This window comes from Pseudopipra pipra, chromosome Z (genome assembly GCF_036250125.1).
Source record: "Pseudopipra pipra isolate bDixPip1 chromosome Z, bDixPip1.hap1, whole genome shotgun sequence".
In the NCBI taxonomy this organism is placed as follows: Eukaryota; Metazoa; Chordata; class Aves; order Passeriformes; family Pipridae; genus Pseudopipra; species Pseudopipra pipra.
The window spans coordinates 1,507,233-1,528,090 of record NC_087581.1 but is presented as its reverse complement, the minus strand read 5'-3'; the positions used below and the strand labels follow the sequence as shown (position 1 = coordinate 1,528,090).

Below are 20,858 nucleotides of genomic sequence, written 5' to 3'. Positions count from 1 at the left end.
CAATACTTCTATTTGGTGCAACGGAAAAAAACCTAAAAAGATTGCCACAGAAACAATTGCTAAACCAATGGCTTTTCCACAAGGCAATTTTCTGATCTCTGGAGAAAGAGCCTGGGCAGGAGTCCCTTCCCACCTGGTAGGAGAGCCTTGTTCAGTTGAGAAATTGGCATTATTTAACCCAGGGAAAACCTTTCTCCCAAGTCAGAAACCATCTACTTTAATTCGGCCACCAAAAATTAAAAGACCATTTATTGCATATTAAGGTGCTGCCCACCACTAAAGCTCCACAAAAACTTGATTGGAGATTCCCCAAAGGTATTCCATTTCCTACCTCTATTTCAAAAGTACCAAGAAAAAAACAAACCACAGTAAGCCCGTCCACTCTTCCCTCAAGCTATACGCTGCCCCATCCAGGTCTCTTTCCATTTATAGAACACCTACCATTTACAGAAGACTGTGACCCTAATATCTATATTTGGTCAAGAATGAAAAATTCCTGGAGTAGCTTTATTCTACCAGGGATTGGAACTGCACATGCTTTGTCACTTCTGACACATATGGGGTATTGGTTGGCCAAGGAGGCCAACACCACCAGCATAGCCATCGAAGGCCTCTTAGCCGACACCCAAAAATTAAAAGAAGTTACCTTACAAAACAGAGCAGCCATAGACTTTCTACTACTTGCTCATGGTCATGGCTGCCAAGAATTCAAAGGAATGCATTGTCTCAATTTTTCTGATCATTCTCAATCGATTAGTAGTAGCATCTCCGAGTTAAGAAACTTAATAAAAGAGATACATGCATCTCCCAAGTATGCATCTCTCCCAAGTATAGCTCCAACGATCTTTTTGATTGGTTTCAACCTCCAAACGCCCCCAATTGGCTCAAACAAATAATTATAATTTGTTTTTCAATTCTGTTTTCTCTAGTTATAACTTTGTTAATCCTACCTTGCCTTTTTGCTTATGTCAAAAGATTTATTATCAAGAATGTTTCCTCAGCGTTCTTTTTAGAAAACAAAACAGGTGGAGATGTGGGAGTTGGACCATGAAGAAGAACAGTATTAGAGATGGAAGAAAGCATTACAAAAATCCATAGAAGAGGAAGATGAAGTTTGAACATAAGGGACTTTCAGCAAATACAATGGACTATTGCATGAATGCACGGGTTTTGATGTTTGTTATATTTTCCTACTTTGTACTCCCACATTTTTATGGAAAATCCCCTCACGTTGTTGATTCCTTTTATCCCCATGTTCTCATTGGTTGTGTAGCTGCCGCAGTGCAGATGTTCCATACAAGGTTATGCCTCTCCCCTTTAACCCTTATAGAGATGTAACCCCTCCTTATTCTCCCTGTTAAGGCGAGTTCCCTCCTTCTCTTTCCCTAAATGTCATGTTCAGACCCCCACTTCCAGAATGTTCCTTTCTTCCCCTATATAAAGAGGAAGCCATGTTAATAAAGGGCTTACTTACTTGCTCATCCACCTACATACCTACAACGAACCCTGAGTAAGCGTCCCTTATTTCCCCGTTGGGCCGTAACAGTTTCCCACAAGAAATTTCACAGAGAACAAGCAACTACTACTGTCAGTAGGGATAAACAAAATGAAAATACTCCCTTATACATTTCTTTAATGCTGCTTTTAAGGCCAGGTGATGAGGAAATCAGTTTTCAGCAAGTGGCTTATTTTGCTGCATGTGATACTTCATATGAGCAGCTCAGAGGAACCAATGCTTTTTCAAAACCCACTTTTGGTTTTGAATTTCTCCCTATATTAATTATTATTCTTCTCCAAACCTCTCTCTTATTCACTTCGTACCAAGACTGTCTTTCAATCTTGCTTGACTCATACCCTTTAAAATATTCCCCTTTCCTTCATCCCATCATTTCAGTCTCCTGGCCACCCACACTGCCAATTAACAGCAGTTGCATAACATCATAGGTAATATTAACAACAGCCATTAGTGGGAGAATTGCCCTCAGCGAGACAGTGGGAAATGCTGTTCAGGGGGATAATACCTCTGCAAAAGATAAACTGTGAGCTGATGTCTCTTATCATGTCTCTCAAAATCACTGAGTCTTGGTTTACCTTCATTTCTATTATATTCTCTCTCTTTCTTTCCAATTTCAAATCATAGATAACTGCAGTGAAAGAATCTAAAGAACTTTGTTATGTTTCCTTTTAAAATAACTCCTTACTACTCTTTGATAGAAATGGATTGCTCTTTATAATCAACAACCAGAACTGTTTAAAAAACTCACCGGTTTGTCCATAAGTGTCCCTGTAAAGTATGAAGAGAAAAAATTGGAAATGGAAGGTACAACATGTTCCATCACTGCCTCACAAAGCAGTGCAAAAATAAAAATTCCAATTCCAATTAGGTATTTAGTACCAAATAGCCTAAAAGGTTCTGTACAGACTTCCTTCCACATCCATTTCCATTAGTCTACATGGCTGCATGTTTAAAAAAGCAATTACTGAGATGTTCATAACATATGGTCACATATTTATGGTTTTGAAGCACTGCATTTTTCAATCAAAACCTTGCTTTAGGAACACTAGAAATTGTTTTCCTGCATTGTTGAAATACATTGCTGTTACAGAAATAAATCCTGCTCTTTGGAGAGCTACTGCATTAGGCTGTTCTGTTTGTCTGGTGGAGCTATGACGAAGATGAACCATCCAGAACAATCGACTTCCGAGAAGCCCTGAACAACCCACTCCCGTGCGGGAGGCAGCATGAACAACATCTAAAGTCCAAACCAAGTAAGAAGGATGCCTTGGAGATCAGTACTGTCCCTTTTTTTCACTCAGGCACTTCAAAATTTGTCATTTGTCTGAACTGAGCTTCACGGCACTTGGCTTCATGGCAGTGAATAAACTGTGTTTATAGACAGGCTTTCTCTTATCAATGTATCACATTTTCTATGTATAGTTATGCCTCAGACCCTTCTAGAATCCCAGTATTCCATCAGGCTTCCAGTTCCCTCCAATGCAGCTCAATTAGCTGTGCAGGAGAAAAATTAGCGTACAAAATTCCACTGCTCAACATATGGAGATGTGAAGGAACCCCAAGATCTCATGCATTTCTAACACGAGTTCTCGCAACTTCTTTAGCTTAATCATCTTCTAAGGACGATCATTTGAGCAGCCTTATCAAAAGCACGTCCTTTGAGTTCAAAAATGCAAACAAATGCCATAATTTATACCCTCTCCTGCAAAACAATGACAATGCCCTAAACCTCTAGAACTATTAAAGGAGGAAAAGCAATTTTCCTCCTTTAATAAACAAAAAATTACAAAGTTCATGTTTGGCTTGCTTCAAATGTGTCTAACATGCACAACAGTAGGTTTTTAAAATTACTTCAGCTAGTGTTTGTATTGCTACTGTCTATAGTTCTACTTCTTCCAATTTGTTCTCGTTTCATAGATCTGAAGAATTAAAGATTTTCAATCAGATGGTCATGAGATGCTGCTGCCACAGAAAATGTTCTTTTAAAAAAAAAAAGTAATTTTCATCCTTATTTTCCAAAATACTGAGAATTTTCAAGTGAAATAAGGCTTAACAACACCTATATAACACAAATACCAGACACCAATGACACTTCTGTAGAACTCCTGAGTGATGAAAGAACATCACCTTTTTGAAGAACATCATGTTCTTCAGTATATTTGCTCAAAAATTCTTCAACCACAACCAGTGTATCATTAAAGACACAATAATGCAAAGACCAACTGTAAATAACTATTAGAACTTCATAGTAATATGGAGAAGTTTAAATAGACTGAAGTCCATCAACATCTCAAGGATATTAGGATAGTTCTTTTGCTTAAGGATAATTTATGCAGCATTTTCACAGGAAAGTTTCCAATTCATTTGAAGGAAAGTACTGATTAAGAATTCAGACAGAACTGCAGAATTCAGCTATTACTCAATACAAAAGCTCGCTTTAGATTTGGGTTAGGTTGGTTATTTCAGTCTATTCTGAAATAGCTATTTTTTGGCGATACAAAAATAGGGGGATTAGGTAGGAGTTATAGTCTTTAAAATATAATTCATCTGAAGGAGGGTATGACTAATATTTAGAAAATGTATTTATAGGCCTCCTGCTCTAAACTGGAGACAGGCAAACCCAAGAATAACCTGACATTGAAAATGTTACTTCATGAGCCACCAACTCAGAGTAATCAAAAAGAAGGTAAAATAGTGTAAAACAAGGTCCCATTAAATGCAACTTAAATTGCTAGAATCCACCTACCATATAAAACCCACTAAAACATTATATTGGTTTGCCATATGCTGCTTTCAGTAAACAACATACTAGTAAAAATGTTCTTATATAATCATATTTTAAGTTTATTCCACTAGACAACAAAAGGATCTAAAAATTGACACACAAAAATGAAGGTTTTCTAGGCCATTAACAATGCCTGGCCAATGCAATCAAAAAAACCTACAGAGTTACTTGGCGACGTACAAAATTGGAAGAAAATAGAGGCAAAAAGGATATTGAAGAGACCTGGGCAGTGCTTTGGGTGAAAAGCAGGAGTTTTACTGAGTTTTAAAGAAAGATTATGACAAAAAAAACTACCTCAGCTTTTTTTCCTCACCCCCGTATTTGACAAATATGGACATATCTCAATTAGGAGTCTTGATTTAATTTGTAAAAGTTTCCCATTCTGCCAACAGTGTATTCAATTTTACATATTTTGTGTGTTCTCAGCAGTTACCACTAAGCAGTATTTTTACAGACTACCAGCTAAACAACGTTAATTGCATCACACTAACTCTATTATGCTTGACCAGTTTATTTGGAAGTGGGTTTAATTTCATTTCTGCATCATTACTGGAGTCATCAGATGATCGCAGGGAAGACTTTCTACTTCTTCACGACAGCACACGTTTATAGCAAAACACCTCTGTGTGATGGCAGAGTTCTGCACTAAACTGTTCTCCTTAAGATAATAAAAAACCCCCCAAAAAATAGAGCTGCAGGATATCTAATGCAGTATTACATATGCAAGCACAGAAGATATTATAGGACCTAACAACCTTAGAGGTCTTTTCCACTCCAAATGATTCTATGATTCATAGAATTCATAGAATCCCAGGGTGGTTTGGGTTGGAAGGGACCTTAAATATCATCTCGTTCCAACTCCCAAAACATCACAACGCTTATTTAAAGGTCAAATATTGTTCACATCAATAGTGAATGAATTAATTGTTTGCTAAAGGCTGGATAAGCTAAAAATAATTAACTTCTTTGCACGTAACTGAATCTAGAACATTTATGGATTTTAGATCTGTTTCATTACGTTTGAGAGGCAGCAAATACTGCAGTTCATAGACCTGATTTCACCTACTCTTTAGCAATACCAAATTTCCAAGATAAATAGGGTGCCCTTAATTATAAAAGACAATTTCTTCCCAGGGAGTAAATGAAACAGGGAACCTTTTAACATCCATTGATGTGCAGAGGGGAGATTATGTTGGTTCTCTGTTGTAGAAACTAAAACGAAGGACTATTTATGAAGTACTTGGAGCTTCGAATATAATCAACTGTAATAACAAGATACAAGTTTCCCCCCAAAAATATTCCTTTTTTGTTGAAACCACTTTTGTAATACTGCTTTTTAATAACTCTCATAATGGCCGAATTAGAGGGACCCCAACTGAAGTCATTCATCCCACATAAAACAAACATTGCTTTTTCTTCTTAGCTTTGTTTTACAAGCTACATTACTTCCAGATGACGCTCGAGGGGCCTAGGAGTTTCAAGAGTTAGATGGTTAAACAGACAGCTGCTTTCTATTTACCATATAAATCAGGGAAAAATCAAAGAGGAATCTAAATATTGGAATTCATTTGGCCCATTATGGAGCACAAACTGAGAGGGAAAAGAAAAAAAAACATAGAAATTGCATCGCCCAAATGCAAAGCTTAATTCTGGTTATCAAGATGAGAGAGAAACTCATCAGCATTTGCAGAATTCCAGGCCTCCATGTAACACCAGCTGTGCACAGCAGGTAGATTTAACTGGATTGGGAAGGAGTCAGGAAAAGTCAGCTCTGATTGGGAACTCTCCTGGTATAACCAGGCTTTGCTACTGCAGACTTCATATACATAAATAGATATTAAAATATATATTTTTATATATATACACACACAGAGATCACTACATTCAGATTTTCATATTTTTCCCTTCGGATTGCCAACATGCATTTATTTCTATGCTAGTTAACCCAAAAAAACCAACAGATTTTGGACAGGGGATTAAAAGATGGCTCTTCATATACTGACAGGAGTACATCTATAAATATGAAAATCTAACATTACATACATTGCTTCTACCCTCGTCGAATTTCATCCACCATCGAAGTGCTGCTTAAATGATAGTCCTATATATGAAATAATGGAAGATATTGGCACTAAGTGGGATTATTTTTAGAATTTTTCCTAACACATTTAAGCTTCATCTGGATAGAACGATGTATCTTTTTTTTTAAACCAAAATTTAGAAGGTAGGACTCAAGTGACGATGCGTGCCAAACTATTTGAATCTAAAACTATTCCTGTATTTGATTTTTATTTTACTCAATGTTTTGCATTAAGCAAATTCTTATTTTTTTTATATCATCAAGAAAATTCTGCACCCCTGACAAAAGCTTGCCAAAATTCAAAACTTAGTCCCTCCTTCTCCATCCCTTCTCTCGCCAGAAAGAGTTAAGGAGAATCTCTCGTTACCAGCTGTAGTATAACAAGCACTGAAGGGCTCAAAAATCATAAGCAATGCCATGAAATCCTTAAAAAGCAATTACTTGGGTAGATGGTAGCTCCAACAACACGTCTGACGTGCTACTTCCCAAGGGAAGTTAGCGTGTCTCCAGTTGTGCTGTTAAGTACCTCTGATTTAATAAATTGCATTAGGCTGTAATCAAATTACCAAGAAAATCATTGATATGTTTACTTAAGTAATTTGTCTTGATTTGAACTGAAAGAAGCAAAAATCCTCAATTATTTTACTACCAGTTTTCTTGTTTGCTGAGAATTTTAGAAAATGTGCTTTCATTGAATGCGAGAAAGCAATAAAGATAAACTTCACTGGATTTTTCCCATTTCTTCAAGCCTGGAGACAAGGACAATGGGATCAAAGTGTGGTATTTCAAAAGAGGTCAGTGCTACTATGAAAATGATGAATAATAAACTTATGAAATAATGAGTAAACAAAGCAGCATGAGAATTAGTCTGACCAAGGATCCTGTCTTTGAGGCAATGGTTTAATGGCAGGGGGTGGTTCCCTCTTCCCTGCTGGCTTCTTCATCCTGCTCCTGAATCCCATCACAATGACAGGAGTTTATCAGGAAAGGATGAGGAAACTGGTCCAGTCTTAATAAATGAAACAACTTGTTCTTTTCTTTTTTAAAGACCAGAAAAACCTCAACAAGAACAATGTGGAAAGGACCTTAAAGCTCATCTCATTCCACTCTCTGTCATAGACAGGGACAACTTCCACTAGACCAGGTTGCTCCAAACCCTGTCCAACCTGGCCTTGGACACTTCCAGGGATTCAGAGGCAGCCACAGCTTCTCTGGCCAGCCTGTGCCAGGGTCTCACCACCCTCACAGCCAGGAATTTCTTCCCAATATTTACCCTAACCCTGCTCTCTGTGAATTTGAAGCCATTCCCCCTTTCCTGTCCCTCCATCCCTTGTCCAAAGTTCCTTTCCAGCTCTCTTGGAGTGAGTCCCTTTAGGCCCTGGAAGGGGCTTTCAGGTCTCTCCAGAGACTTCTCTTCTCCAGAAACCTGTGCAGAGCAGGTAATATGGGAATCATCCCTTTCTTTATCAGAAACACAACGGGCTTCAGGACTTCAGACATTTCAGCCACCTCAGTTCCTACAATCTTCCTCATTCTTACAGACAACATAAATATGAACTTTCAGAAGCAGAATATGCTGAAGTGATGAAACCTGGCCCAAACTTTTATTTAGTCAACTGACTATGGCTCAGATTAAGTGGGAACACGAGCAATTGGAGAGGGGAAAAAAAAAAAAGACCAGAAAGCCATCCACAACAGTTTACCTTATCCTTTCAAAACACAGGCCATGAACTTATTTCACTCTCTCCTGCACCAATCTTTCCAACTGCTCTTCGTTTCCTCTACCCCCTACATCATACCAACCATAGGAGACAAGAAATTCAGTGAAGTGTCTGAGCCTCTTGGCTGTACTCCAGAGTACAAAACCTACAAAATATTTTTCAGCACCAAATTCTTACACAGCCCCAAAATATATGTACGTATATATATATATATATCTTCACACGCCTAAGTGTGCATGAACATACATATATATATTTATGTATATGTGCTCTTATACAAACACATGTATGTATCATGCTGTTTGCTTTTCTCTGAACAGTGGGGATGGCATTTTAGGAAGAAAATGTAAGGATCTTTCTTCATAAAATCAGTATCTTCCTGACAAGAGGCTCCTATTCCTCAGAAGTAAACCCATGGAAAAAAGACAGAAAAAGGCCAAGGGGTCTAAAGTCTTGGAGGCTTTTAGTTATTCATGCCCATGCAGATGAAAGAGCTTTATCCAGCCTGTGTATCACCTCACAAGGCAAACAGGAGTGGGACCTCCTGCTCTTCAACCACAGACTAATTTGAGGGTGTTCTTGCCGAAATGTTTCAAGTTCCGAAAATTAAAGGTCTGAGAGCAATTTCTGAGAGGGAAATCAGAGGGCCTAAACCACGGGTGCTGTTAGGAGTTTCACGTGACTTAGGGCATGGTAAGGCAGCAGGAATACACAGGAAAATCCTGCAAGTGATTAATTTGCTTTACAAACCCACATGTCTCTGAATAAAAAAGTGCCTCTAGTTTGTAGGGTATGTGTCAGAGATAACTAAAAGAAGCAGGTTAAGAAACCTGGTTAGTTGTATGAGATTTAAGTCATCAAACCATTATATCAAATTATTTCTTCACGTATTTTTATAGTTAATGCTAGAGTAATATGATATGTAAAGTCTCAAGCAGGCATGTCCCGGACCTTGTATTAACCCTGAAAATAAAACAGTTGTTACATTTTCATCCTCAAAAATCCAAAACAACTGATAAATCAAGTCTTTTTTTTTTCTTCACACAGTATTGCAGCGAGAGTTCAAATGAGTACAAACCAAAGATACTTCAGCAGCACAAAGATATTATTCAAGTCCTTGCAAGACGTCTCCTTCTTGTACTGAAACTAGAGATTTTCCAACAAGCCATGCAATTAAATTACAAAATTGTTGCCTATTTGTGGGCATTGGCTCAGGAAACTGAAGAGAAATGTAAGTATCCATGTGCTCACAACATACCAATTTGCCCCATGACTACAGTAGTCCCCCAAAGGCTCACTGGGAATTGTTTCCAATCATTTTTAGGTATTTTAACATAATGTGGATGCCAAAGCCCCATTCTTAAAAATAATGTTTTCGACTGTGTCATTTAAATTTCTTGAATTACAAACGGCTCGAAAATCATGAGTTGACAGTAAGTTTCTTCGCTCTGAATCACTGTGGGTTTGCTCTGCCATTTTTAAGTGTAATTCTTGCGTTTTTTAAAGATGTCTCAGACATGACATCATTCCTACAGGTTCCTGTATTTTGATGTCGGTGATTGCTCAGCTGTCACACTTCGAGAATTCTTTGCAGATTTAGGAATGTGCCACTTGTTTTTGAATCACCCACTGTGACATCCAGTTTGATACTCACATAATCAGGACATGGAGAGTCGCTTGAACCCAGGGAACCTCTTAAGGACTGTGTGGCTTGTTCCAGCACTTTGTTGTGTTTTTTAGACAACAGAGAAAATAAACTGGAAAAAAAAAGGATAAAAAAAAAATCAAAATAATTTCACAATAATGTCCTGAAATAGTTTGACCATTCAGTCAGAAGAAATGTTTTATTATATACACAAGATCTTTAGAATGCAATGCACGATAGTTATATGATTTATTTATTTATTTCACACCTTAGTAAGTAACAGCAGTTTGAATCAGAAATATTCTATACAATAAATGATGTGAAGAACATTTTATGTTCATGATTAAATTCTTAAAAGTCAAACTGTAACAGAATGAATGGCATACATGCATTTTTAGTTCATAACTAGTTTTTGTTCACTAAAATGCAAATTTTAAGTGCAGCACCTCATGCAATACACTGCAATATATCCTTAAGCATCTCATGTATTATTCATTGTAATAACCTAATTGCTTAGACAGGAGAAATCCAAGTACATGACAAAAGCTTTGGGTGTTTGGACACTGAGTTACTGCATTTACTAGCATATACAATTTTCAAATTTATTTTAGCTTAAGTTAAGGAAAAAAGGATTATCTTAGTGCTTATAAGTAATGTGTGAAATCAGAGGTCCACATACATATGGGAAAATAAACATATTTTTCTTGCATTTTGAAAAAAAGTACAGCAGTGGTACTCATAGAGGGTGGTATAACCTGATATATGAGGAGAATGGTGGAAGCAGCAGCAGCAGGCAAAGGCCACCAGCCAGTGCTCAGCAGCTCCAAGGAGTCAGATACTTCTCTAAAGCCCTGTGTACCTCAAAAACAGCTTTCAACTCACAGATAACCCCATCCCAATCTTAGAGCTGTTTTGATTGCAGAAGAGCTTCTAAGATCATCAAGTCCAACCATTCCCCCAGCACTGCCAAGGCCACCACTAACCCCCATGTTCCCAAGTGTCACATCCACATGGCTTTTAAATCCCTCCAGGGATAGGGACTCCACCCTGGGCAGCCTGTGAAAGGACAACCCCTCCCACAGAGAAATTTTCCCAAATATCTAATCTGAACTTCCCCTGGTGCAACTTGGGGCCATTTAATCTTGTTATAGCTCAGATGTTTTAAGACTTTCTGTGTTTAAAAACATTACTTGGGCTTCTTTTTGGACCATTAGAGGACTCCTATCAGGCTTTCCTAGGATGACTATGTGTGTCCTCAGAGGGTGGAAAGGCTGCTATGACCAATAAGCACGAATAAGGGTGAGGGTGGTGAGGCCCTGGCACAGGTTGCCCAGAGAAGCTGTGGCTGCCCATGGATCCCTGGAAGTGTCCAAGGCCAGACTGGACAGGACTTGGAGCAACCTGGGGCAGTGGAAGGTGTCCCTGCCTGTGGCAGGGGGTAGAAGGAGATGAGCTTTGAGGTCCCTTCCAACCCAAACCAGTTGGGGCTCTACGAACAAAATTCACTTACAAGTGGCAAAAAACTCCCTCATTGTTATACTCTGGATAACCTCTATTTCTTGGAACTGGAGGACAGTTTCACTGCTTGGAGGCACGTAATTGGAAAGCTTTTCTGCCTCAGGAAATGATGCTCAGCACTTTGAAGTAGTTCTCTGAATTTTTCAAATTTAGAATGTATCATTTTTTGATGAGATCTTCACAAGGCGTAGATTTCTCAGAGTATTGGTGCTCGTCCCCACGTTGCTAGTCAAGAGCCTCAGGAGAAGGCTCTTCCAACAGTTCTCACTGCCATGACAAATTAGTTACGCTTCTCAAGCTCAAATCTCAGCTCTTGAGAGCAAACTCAGTAAGTTCCACCACTAGATACAGTTGTGGCTTTCCACCTTTTTCGCCTCCCATAGTCTGTGATTGCATTCACAGTCTGAAGTGGTTTTTTTCCAATCCAGTATATTTGGATGTGCAAACTTGTTGTCCTTGGTTGGAAGCAGCAGCACTACTTTTCCAATTTTTGAAGGCTCGGATTTCAGAGATACTGTCATCAGCACCATCTAGTGCTGTGGAGACAGAATAATCAGCTAAAACCAGCCCGGTGGTGCTTATGGGAGGGTGCAGGAAGAACAGGTTAAATCTGGTGTCTGAATGCTTCTGAAGATACAGACAATTTCACGAAGAGGAAGAATTTGGAATAAAAAGGATTTCCAACTCGTAGATTCTTCTCCCAAATACATAAAGCACTTCTGGCTCAAAAGGAAATTTAAATATAAACAAAGAAGAGGGATCAAGATTTTGGAAAGTGCATTTATTCAATATATGTGAAGAGGAAAATGCACATACACTGGTATTCCACATGGAATTGGAATAGCAAAAAGCAAATTTATTTTCTCTGGCAGAAACAGAGAACTGAGAAAAAGAAGGGTAAAGGAAAAGCATAGAGGATTATTTCTTCAGATCCTATTTTTGCTTCCTTAAATACTTTTTTTTTTTAATTAAGTGTACTATAACTAAACTAGAGTTTATGGCATAAGCAAGCCCTTGGTGGCTGATCTCTAGTTCCAAAGGAGCAGTGAGGGGCTATTATACATTGTCTTTGGCACAGGGGCTTCCCCTCGCGAAGTTCTGCATTCCTGCCACAAGCTCATGTCCCTCACACCATGCTGAGACAATTCTTTGTGGGACCACTGCCCAGGACACAGATATTCAGGTTAAAAAAAAACCCCTCAACACAAATTCTTTTCTTCATAAATCCACTATCCTTCTCAAAGGACCACCCCTTAGAAGAGCAGAAGGGCAGGGACACATACGCAGGAATTTCTGATAATAAATTTTTCATAATAAAAATACATAGAACTGCAAACTTAACTGGAACATTACAGCTAAACAGAAAAAAAATAAGGCCAGATATGTGATTTACAGATGAAACTGGAGCTCCCACAGAAGTACTGTTGCCTCCTGAAATGGTGCAAAAATTAGACACCAAGTCATTCACTTATTATTATGCCTCTGACTCCAACTCTGAAAAACACCTTGATAAATATCAGATTAATTTTTAAAATCTCAGTACAGACTTAGCTGCAATCATCAAAAGGCATTTGTATGAACTTTAGTTCATAAATATCTTTCACCATCAAATAAATTCTGCCTTCTACAGGAGGTGCTTGATTTTGCAAAGTCACATCTGCAGTGTCTGTAAAACACTGGGCTTGATTTTGACTTTTAAGGCATGAATAATGCAACTTAAAAAAGCAAAAATGCTTTACTACAAGCCTGTTCTCCTATCCACAACAAGGTAAAAGTGCCAATTCATGGAGAAGTGGAAATTAAGACTGTTTCCCAAGTTTGCCTCACCTGTCCTAGTCACACTTCTATTTTTGCCTCAGTAAAAGTCAAGTTGAAATTGAATAGAAAAATACATATACTGTGTGGTCACCGAGGGCAGCCTGCACAGGCTGACAAGAATATGGATTTTTCTACCAGAATAATTCCCCTCTTTCATCCCTTCTTCTCCATCGACTGTCAGACAGGCTGTGGAGCTCTACAGCCCTTTCACCTTCCCCATCATGGACATTTTATAATAACAAAAAATCATGTTCAGAGCAGTGAAAACATCTTGGTACCTCAACCCATCCTTCACTCACAGAAGTACTTAAGGGCCAATGCTTAGCAAACAAAATAAAATGCCGGAATAATAGCAAGATGAGATAACAGCTGGCATCTGTTATGAAGATTATGAACTATCAGCTTGGTATCATTCGGAAGAAATTCTTGGTTGTGAGGGTGGTGAGACCCTAGCACAGGCTGGCCAGAGAAGCTGTGGCTGCCCCTGAATCCCTGGAAGTGCACAAGACCAGGTAGGATGGGGCTTGGAGCAACCTGGGATAGAGGAAGGTGTCCCTGCCCATGGCAGAGGGTGGGAACAAGATGATCCTCAAGGTCCCTTCCAATGCAAACCATTCCAGAATAATATGATCTGTTACAGATCACACCATGGATGAGCTCAGCCAACAAGGAACAACAATCTCAACGTCTCATGTTTCTGATTTAAAGGAATTAAAAACAACATTGGTTTCTTGTCTCCCCCTATGGAGAAGTTGTTTTTAATTTATCACAACGCCGAACTTCGATAAGTAAAAAAAATTATTACAGACTGAAGAGTAATAGTTGCTTAAATACCAGTGATTTGATTAAGTGCTACTTGCACACACAATAAAATTCAAACCTGTAATACATGAACTTAACGCTTTCAAAAAGTCAACTCCACAAAGGCTGTAGATCCAAAAAAAAAAAAAAAGGAGCCAATAGGGAGACTCATTTAACAAGTTCCTCAGAAAGTCTGATTTACATCAGCTCCAAACAGCTCATAAAGTACACTTCTCACATCAGAAAATAAATGTATAAAATGGAAGTTTTATAACAAAAAAATGGAAAAAAAAAAGATATGGGAATTAAAATTAAAAGTTGAAAGGAAATCCAAAGTTAGAATTTGCCAAAAACCAGAGCTTTCTGAAAGATTTCCACAACTTTGCACAGGAAAGGTACTGGTGTGCTTTATTTTAAGAAAATAAATAGGATGCCCCAAGGAAATTACATGTCAGTTTATCCCAAGCGTAATAATGGAACTGTGATTGCAAGACTCATTCCAAGGAGGATATCACCGGCATTGAAAAATACACATTGTCAATTTTTTTCAATGAGACTAGCAATCAAAGAAAGCACAATAGCACCCCTGTTGCAACAGGCTTGTACATGTCATTCATATGACTTTGTACCACATGGGATTATTTTTTTTTTTTATTAAGACAGTTGAATGATAAAAAAGCAACACAGGATGCACTCTATGAACTGAAAGTCTCAACAGCCTGAAAAATCTTCACATTTGAATTGAAATAAATTTTCTTAATAGGGCCAAAAAGGAATATATTCTTGGCCTGTCTAAATACCTGTCTAAAGCTACTAAACACTTGCTAAAGCTAAAAAAATACTTTCAACATACAGGATATATAAGGTGAGAGGTATCATTGATACACATCAACGATAAAGAAATGCCAGTGGCTGGAGCTGTGCCAGGGGAGGCTTAGGTTGGATCTCAGGAGAAGGTTCTTCCCCCAGAGGGTGGTTGGGCACTGAACAGGCTCCCCAGGGCAGTGGGCACAGCACCAAGGCTGCCAGAGCTCCAGGAGGGTTTGGACAACACACTCAGGGAGAGGGTGGGATTGTTGGGGTGTCCTGTGCAGGGCCGGGGGTTGGACTGGATGATCCCTGTGGGTCCTTTCCAAATCAGGATGTTCTACGATTCTATAAAACGTTATGTGCATATGGCAGAGTTGTTACAGGAGTGGCACATAAAGAGAAAAGGCATTTTGATTAGATTTTTCTTTACCTTTCAAAAAATTGGACGCGAGATCAACTTGCAGAGATTTAATCCAGCCAAACTTGAAAGGCATATATGGAGCAGCAAAGAATCCAATCTGCTCCCTAAGTGTGAAGGATCTTGCCCTGTGTGCTGACCAGCTGCCCATAGTGCATCAAAGCTGCTGGAAAAGCAACTGACTTCGGTTTTAACTAAAATACGGCCTCTCACAACAGGAGAGACACTGAGGGGCTGGAGCGTGTGCAGGGAAGGGAACAGAGCTGGGAAGGGGCTGGAGCAGCAGGAGCAGCTGAGGGAGCTGGGGGGGGTTATCCTGGAGAAAAGGAGGCTCAAGGGGGACCTTCTGGCTCTGCAACTCCCTGACAGGAGGGGGGAGCGAGGTGGGAGTTGGGCTCTGCTCCCAGGGAACAAGGGATAGGACAAGGAAAAATGGCCTCAAGTTATACCAGGGGAGGCTTAGACTGGATATTAGGGAAAATTTCTCCATGGAACGGGCTGTCCTGCACAGGACAGTGGTGGAGTCCCCATTCCTGCAGGGATTGAAAAGCCCTGTGGATGTGGCACTTGGGGACGTGGGTTAGTGGTGGCCTTGGCAGTGCTGGGGGAATGTTCAGACTCAAGCTTAGATGTCTTTTCCAACCAAATGATTTCAGAAGAAAAAAAAGTTACTGCAACAGAAAGTTAAGCACCACTACAGAATCATAGATCTCTTACAAAGGAGGGTGAAACCAGCCTAGAGATGCAATAAATTTCTATTTACAGTGTCATAGCAATGGCAGAAAGGAGCAAAAAATCTTAGAGGAAAGAGAATCTCAATACCAAGCGTACGAGATGAGCTCAGACTGATGCCACGATACAGAGAAAGAGATGGAAGCCTTAAAAATAGGGTCATGGACAGAGAGTGGGAGACAGACTGAGGACATCAGCAGAGGAAGGTCAGATTGAGTTATATGACAGGAAAAAGGGATAAGACTTGGATTTCTCCCAATCCAAATCACTAATGAGCTCTTGAATTTTCATTTATCTGAATATTTAGAAATATTCTATATGTACTGAGTGGAGAGTTACTTGAGGACTAAAGTACTGTTCCACAGAATTTATTTGAAGCTTGGAATTCAGACGTTCTGAATCTTTTTCTCCTCGTTCTCCCAGTTCAGAAGTGCTGCAAGCAAACTGAACAGCACACAAACACTAACCACTATCTGGTGACGGAAAAAAGCCAGTTCCACGGATCAAAAAATTCGATGACGAATGTTCTCAAACAATTCAGCAACACTCCGAGCTGTTTATTCTGTCTGCTCCCATATACATGCCAAATGTACTATTGTTCTTCATTTTAAAGAATTAAATGTAAGCCCTAAAAACCAAAACCACGTTACGCAAATACTCCCTAAACAATAGGGTTTTACAATGCCACAATCGCATCAGAAAAAAGCTCCTTTCTATAGCAAGTGCTAAAAATATCTTATTTTTGAAACCTGACATCTGAAACTTAAAACCATACCTCGATTCCTGTATATGTAAGGAACACTTCTTTGGTTTGACTTAATTTTTTTAATGAATTACAGGAAAAAAAGAATGTGCTATGACACAAGAACTCTATACAAGGGCTGAATAAAGTTTCATGGATGGTCACACAAGACGTCATAACAAAACAAATGCCCTGTGCTGTTTCATTTCAAACACAATAAATGCATTCTCCTAAAGTCATGTACAGGGGACAGATTGTAAGCAAGTGCAGCCTTTCTGAGGGTGATGGAGAAGTGCCCTGTGAGCACTTAAGGATCCCAGCCCTGGGAGAAATTCACGTAGCACAAATAAATGCAGAAAAAAAATTACTAAGTCCCCAAAGCCCTATGTCTACTAAAGAGCCCCTGAGGCTTTTTACATTTGAATTATCCAAGCTGTAAAGGCATATAAATAGAAATATGGAGAGAGAATAGCCACGGAGAACTCCAGGGGCCTTGCAGGGCAGTTTATTCCATGGAGGGACACTGATCTTATTTATTTGAGCACAACTCTAATGCCTGGGAGATATTTAGGATCCCAGGAAAGGGAATTTAACCAATTAAGATATCAAATTGCTAACAAGAAAGTAAGAACACACTTTATACCTTTCTTCCTAATCTTGTACAGTGAAGCATGACTAACTTCTCCTGAATAAAGTTTTGCTATACTTCCTATTAGGTCCACCTGGCTTGTGGAGATGATGTGAAACCAAGAGACTCACAGTGCCCAGACTCCACAAACGTCACGTACACAAATAACATCATTTGTATGGGCACCACTGATGGACAAAGGGGGGGATCAGGGGATTAAAAGATCTTCTCCTAGGGAGTAAAAAGTCCTCATGAAGCTGGAATTCCCATGTCCTGACTTTGCTGGACAGTGATCTGATTTTTTTTGGCTTTTCTTGTCTAGTGCCTTCTCAAAAATATGTTTGTGTCGCCTTGGAAACAGGCTGTGTGCCTCAGCTGCTGGATATTACAGGGCAAATCCTGAAGCACAGAATCATAGAATCCTAGAATGGCTTGGGTTGGAAGGAACACTAAAGATCATCCTGTTCCACCCCCTGCCATGGGCAGGGACACCTTCCACTAGAACAGGTCGCTCCAAGCCATGTCCAACCTGGCCTTGGACACTTCCAGGGATCCAGGGGCAGCCACAGCTTCTCTGGGCAACCTGTGCCAGGGCCTCTCCACCCTCTGAGTAAAGAATTTCTTCCCAGTATCCAATTTAAATCTCCCCTCTGCCAGTTTAAGACCGTTCCCCTCGTCCTGTCTCGACACGCCCATTTAGAGAATCGGTCTCCCAAGCCACCCTCACGCATCACAGAGGATTTTAATGCAGCCTGGGTAAGCAAATGATTTCTGTCCCATCTGCCTGTTAAACAGCAAGCATTAAGGACCACTCTTTCAGTTCTCCAATCCTAAACTTCATCATAATAAATGATGTACTTTGAGATATCTTCATTCCCGACAAAAGCAACCCATTAATTTTAAAGAGCATCCTTTTATCTGCCACTGCTTACGTATCAAGTCATGTGATATGTATGTTATCTAGAAGCCATGTGCTATAAAGCCATACCACATTCTGTCTCATAGAGGACAATATTATTAATTAGAATATTATTATAATAAGTAGAAAAAACACGCAGTCACCACACACTGGTATGTATACAAGCAAATTGAGAAACAACTTAGAACAATTAAGGGAGGCTTTTCATTAACGAACAGGATTTCCTGCTAAAATGGAGTTTAAAAGACAATGACAGCAGTAAAAGCAAGAAAGAAAGGAATTTGATGTGGCAAGACTAAAGTAAATATTTACAAAATAAGCCAAGAGTTTAATTTGCAGGGACCGGGAAATGTATTTTTCAACCGAAGGCATAAACTGTTCGGCAGCTCGTGGCCTCTTTCCAGCCAATGTTGGGAAATTGATGCTCCTATCACTAGAGAAGCAAAAGGAACAGAAAGCAGTAAAATACTTCCCCTGTATCTTGGTACAGATCGTTTTATTCCCCTTTAGTCTGGCATGCCAAACAACATCCTTGAAATTCCACTCGAAGGGCAGGGTCAGGCGAGGATGAGGAGCACAGATTAGGAACACCATCTTCCTAACTCCCCGTTGTGTTAAAGCATAAACTGAATAATCAGGCTGGGGTCTTCCATGGACTGAATTCCCCCAAGCAAATCTTACAGAACACGGTGATTTGGCAGGGCACTTTGCCGAGCACCCTCTCTCTCCTGTATTTTCCTCTAATCAAGAGAGTAGCAACTTGGAAACTGAATTCTGGAAGGCTGAAAGTTAAGGGAGGAAAATGTCTGCAGTCCAGTACAAACAGAGTACATGTTTTCAAAGCTCAGATTATAAAGTTTATTCTGAGCTTAATATCCCCAAACCTGTCTTAGGTGTCTCAAGGCATGAATGCAACTCCTTTCAATGATCCCTGTGTTTGCCCTGTTATTATTTTGTAAGAATATTGAACGGGCAGAGCCCACAATATCTCTATTTCATCTACTTGCTCTCCATTCAACAGGGTGTCTCATAGCTGCTGAGAGATGACATTTGCCTTGAATTAGGACAAAGCTCTGTGGGTGAGAATAAGAGGAAATTGCTGGAGAAAGCAGCCTGAGCAAAACTCCCACCCAAAAACCCAAAGACAGACTCTGAACAAAGAAACAACAACACGCAAATTAAAAAGACACCAGTGCCACGTAACCTAAGGTCCAAATCCCTGCCCTTTGAGCAGCTTTTATTTGACACAGCTTTGCTCAAACACACTGGGTGTGTATGCACACATGTATTTATATGTATTTGGGCCCTTGCTATACTAATAAAGAAAATTTCTGTGCCTCTCTGAACTTGCTCTGACAGGAAGGAATCTGGATCCACTTTAGGAGTTAACAGACTTGTTTCACAGGCAGAAGGTCACACGGTATGTGCATTGTTAACAGCCCTCTTTAGGATAAGACTTAAGCAGAATATGAGTCTGGAGCCTGCTTCTGTAACTAAGAGGCCTCATGGACCTTGCCCTGGCAGTGGGAAGCCATTCCCTGTGTCCTGTCCTTCCATCCCTTGTCCCAAGTCCCTCTCCAGCTCTCCTGGAGCCCCTTTAGGCCCTGGAAGGGGTTCTTAGGTCTCCCTGGAGCCTTCTCTTCTCCAGGCTTTGACCTAACTTCATAAAATTTTCAATTTTCAATACTGAAGCAGTAGAACAAGAAACAAGCTGCTGTGAGGACACATCACCGTCCTGTAGACAGACAATATTATTTCTGTCTAATGCCTTAATTTCCTTTTCCCCTGCCTTTCTTCTGAAAGGTCTCTTCACCCTTCTTGCTCCACAGGAAGGAGTTTACTGTTTTCCTCGTGGACTGACCTTCTCTTTGGTCAAAAAGAAATAAAGAAAATAAGTTGGACTGATCAGTATTGTACTTATATCATTTTTTTATCTTTTATTTAAACGTATTTCATATATCAGTATTGCATTTATTTACAACAAAGCCATTCCTAAGGACCCTACAGAAACAACTAAAAATTCAAACCTGACATAGGTCTCACCACTAAGGTGTTCTCTGAAACATAATTTTGGATGCAAGGACTGTTTCTCGTGTAACAGTGAGGCCATTTCTAAACTTCCAGAACCCCATAAGGGAAGAAACTGAAAGATAACACATTTATATCTGTGGATATCTTCCCCAACTATTCATGATTAGTAGACTTTTTCTTTTTTTTCTCAATTCCCTGTCTTTTCACTGTGAGTATTTGTGAACCGCTGAAAAACTGTTATGAATACCACAGGCTCTAAAAAGATCAGTAATTAAGGAAATGAGTATTTTTTGTCTTCCGGATAAAGTTTAGATGGCATGTGTTCAGTGTGCCTGAGGCCACACGGGGAATAAAGACAATGTAAAAAAACCCGAAGCAGTGAATAATGCTACATTCAGAACAAAGCACAATGCACAATCACTTAATTAAGCACTGTATTTTGCTTTTGAAACAAAGATAATGAATTAAAATTTCTCAAATAACCTTAATCTATTATTTCCTGAACTTTGAGTGAAATTTCAACACTGATCAGGACAATTTTTAGGCAGTAAGTGCATAAAACATAATAATACATTGAGTGTATTACCACCTCATTCAGCAGAGTAGCACCATCCATACTGTGATTTTGGCTCAAATATCTAGTTTTACTGTATTTCGAGACATGAAAAAAAACCCCATATTTTGAGTGGCACTA

General features: G+C 39.4%; 1 protein-coding gene across 3 annotated transcripts in view; it reads right to left on the bottom strand.

The window, feature by feature from the left end:
• Positions 1-20,858, bottom strand: part of DYM (dymeclin) — a 215,577-nt gene that overhangs the window by 64,752 nt on the left and 129,967 nt on the right. For all 3 annotated transcript variants that reach the window (XM_064641807.1, XM_064641809.1, XM_064641808.1), the window contains one exon: positions 9,757-9,859. In XM_064641807.1, the coding sequence (XP_064497877.1) occupies positions 9,757-9,859 (103 nt within the window). The remainder of the gene's footprint in view (positions 1-9,756; positions 9,860-20,858) is intronic.